The 2,040-nt window shown below is 40.5% G+C and overlaps 1 protein-coding gene across 1 annotated transcript in view; it reads right to left on the bottom strand.

Moving 5' to 3' along the window:
• The window catches only part of LOC101850408 (Bardet-Biedl syndrome 7 protein homolog), a gene marked incomplete in the record, with an annotated part of 26,096 nt that overhangs the window by 13,048 nt on the left and 11,008 nt on the right, over window positions 1-2,040 (bottom strand). The window contains 1 exon segment of the mRNA XM_013081119.2: window positions 1,520-1,706. Within this exon segment, the coding sequence (XP_012936573.1) occupies window positions 1,520-1,706 (187 nt within the window).

Below are 2,040 nucleotides of genomic sequence, written 5' to 3'. Positions count from 1 at the left end.
ACAACACATCAATCAGTTCACAGAACAACACATCAATCAGTTCACAGGACAACACATCCACAGAACAACACATCAATCAGTTCACAGAACAACACATCAATCAGTTCACAGAACAACACATCAATCAGTTCACAGGACAACACATCCACAGAACAACACATCAATCAGTTCACAGAACAACACATCCACAGAACAACACGTCAATTAATTCACAGAACAAGACATCAATCAGTTCACAGAACAACACATCCACAGAACAACACATCAATCAGTTCACAGGACAACACATCAATCAGTTCACAGAACAACACATCAATCAGTTCACGGGACAACACATCAATCAGTTCACAGGACAACACATCAATCAGTTCACAGGACAACACATCAATCAGTTCACGGGACAACACATCAATCAGTTCACGGGACAACACATCAATCAGTTCCATCCTCTTCTATGTTACTATCAAACAGAAAATAATGTTCTTACTAGGTCACTTTGTTTCATTTTATGCAGAAGCAAATGCATTATTTATCTAACAGTACAAGATTGGAGACAAAATTTGAATAATTATCTTATTGTTTAATTTTAGCAGGAACTTGTTCATCTGAACACAAAGATAATACACAACACAGGAGATTAGAGGCAGGGATTCACATTTTATTATACCTTATGTTGCATAACAATTATTTACATTCCTAAAAATTCCCTTTCAAGCCACATAGGTCTCCAAATCAAGGAAACAGGTAGTTTTCCTATTTCGTAGCACTTGAAGCAATCACAACTCTTTTTTCCACAAATTATTTGGCAAGTAAAAAATCTCATCATCATATGTGAAACCAGGCGCTCGGCAAAATAATCAGTTTAAAATCAGCCAGCAAATTCTTTGATATTTTTCAGTTCTGTCCCACCGTTCCGAGATCATTAAGTCCATTGTGGAAGCAGTGATTCCAAATAAAATGATTACGTATTTTTTACTTGTCAAATAATTTGTGGGAAAAAAAAGGAAGAAATAGTATAAAATAAACTGTGTGTCACGCCGCGGTGAGGCTCTCATCAACAGTTGGCCAGGTAGAGTTGTTAGTGTCATCTCTTTGAAGACGCGTCAGTGGGACACAAGTGGACAATGGCAAAGAATGGGCTGACAGAGTTTATTTGTGAGCTGACGGGAGGATCGGACCACTAGAGATGTCAGACAACAAACTTTATCTTTGATCGGAGCACTAGAGATGTCAGACAACAAACTCTATCTTTGAGCACAAGGGACCTGCCACGACACACAAACTGTGTCTTTGACACTTCCCCCACAAGTCACCTAAGACAACAGACAAACTGTGTCGTTGAAAAAGTCACCTAGACAACAAACTGTGTCATTGACAAGTCACCTAAGACAACAAACTGTGTCGTTGACAAGTCACCTAAGACAACAAACTGTGTCGTTGACAAGTCAACTAAGACAACAAACTGTGTCGTTGACAAGTCACCTAAGACAACAAACAAACTGTGTCATTGACAAGTCACCTGGAGCACTCTCAGTACGCGGTCCTGGCAGGCCAAGATGGGGGTGATTCCATTCCGTGTCTCCGTGGGCAGGCACAGGACGTCAGTGATTTTGTCGTTGCACACCACGTAGTTGATGTCCTTGCAGTCGCGGTAGTGGTTGAACACAAAGTTGCCACACACCAGGAGATCTGTGCCCTCCACATACCTGGCCACACACAACAGAGACATTTGTAAACAGAACAAGGACATTTGTAAACACAACAGGGACATTTGTAAACAGAACAGGGACATTTGTAAACAGAACAGTGACATCTGTAAACAGAACAGGGACATTTGTAAACACAACAGGGACATTTGTAAACACAACAGGGACATTTGTACTTCCAATGTAGCAGAAGTTAACGAGAACTAAAAATACCTCATATAAGAGGCAAAGATTAGAGGCAAAGATTAGAGGCACAGATTAGAGGCACAGATTAGAGGCACAGATTAGAGGCACTGATTAGAGGCACAGATTAGAGGCACAGATTAGAGGCACA

Source organism: Aplysia californica, unplaced genomic scaffold, assembly GCF_000002075.1.
Source record: "Aplysia californica isolate F4 #8 unplaced genomic scaffold, AplCal3.0 scaffold00116, whole genome shotgun sequence".
NCBI lineage: Eukaryota > Metazoa > Mollusca > Gastropoda > Aplysiida > Aplysiidae > Aplysia > Aplysia californica.
The sequence above is the reverse complement of the archived record's forward strand: the minus strand, read 5'-3'. Positions and strand labels throughout refer to the sequence as shown.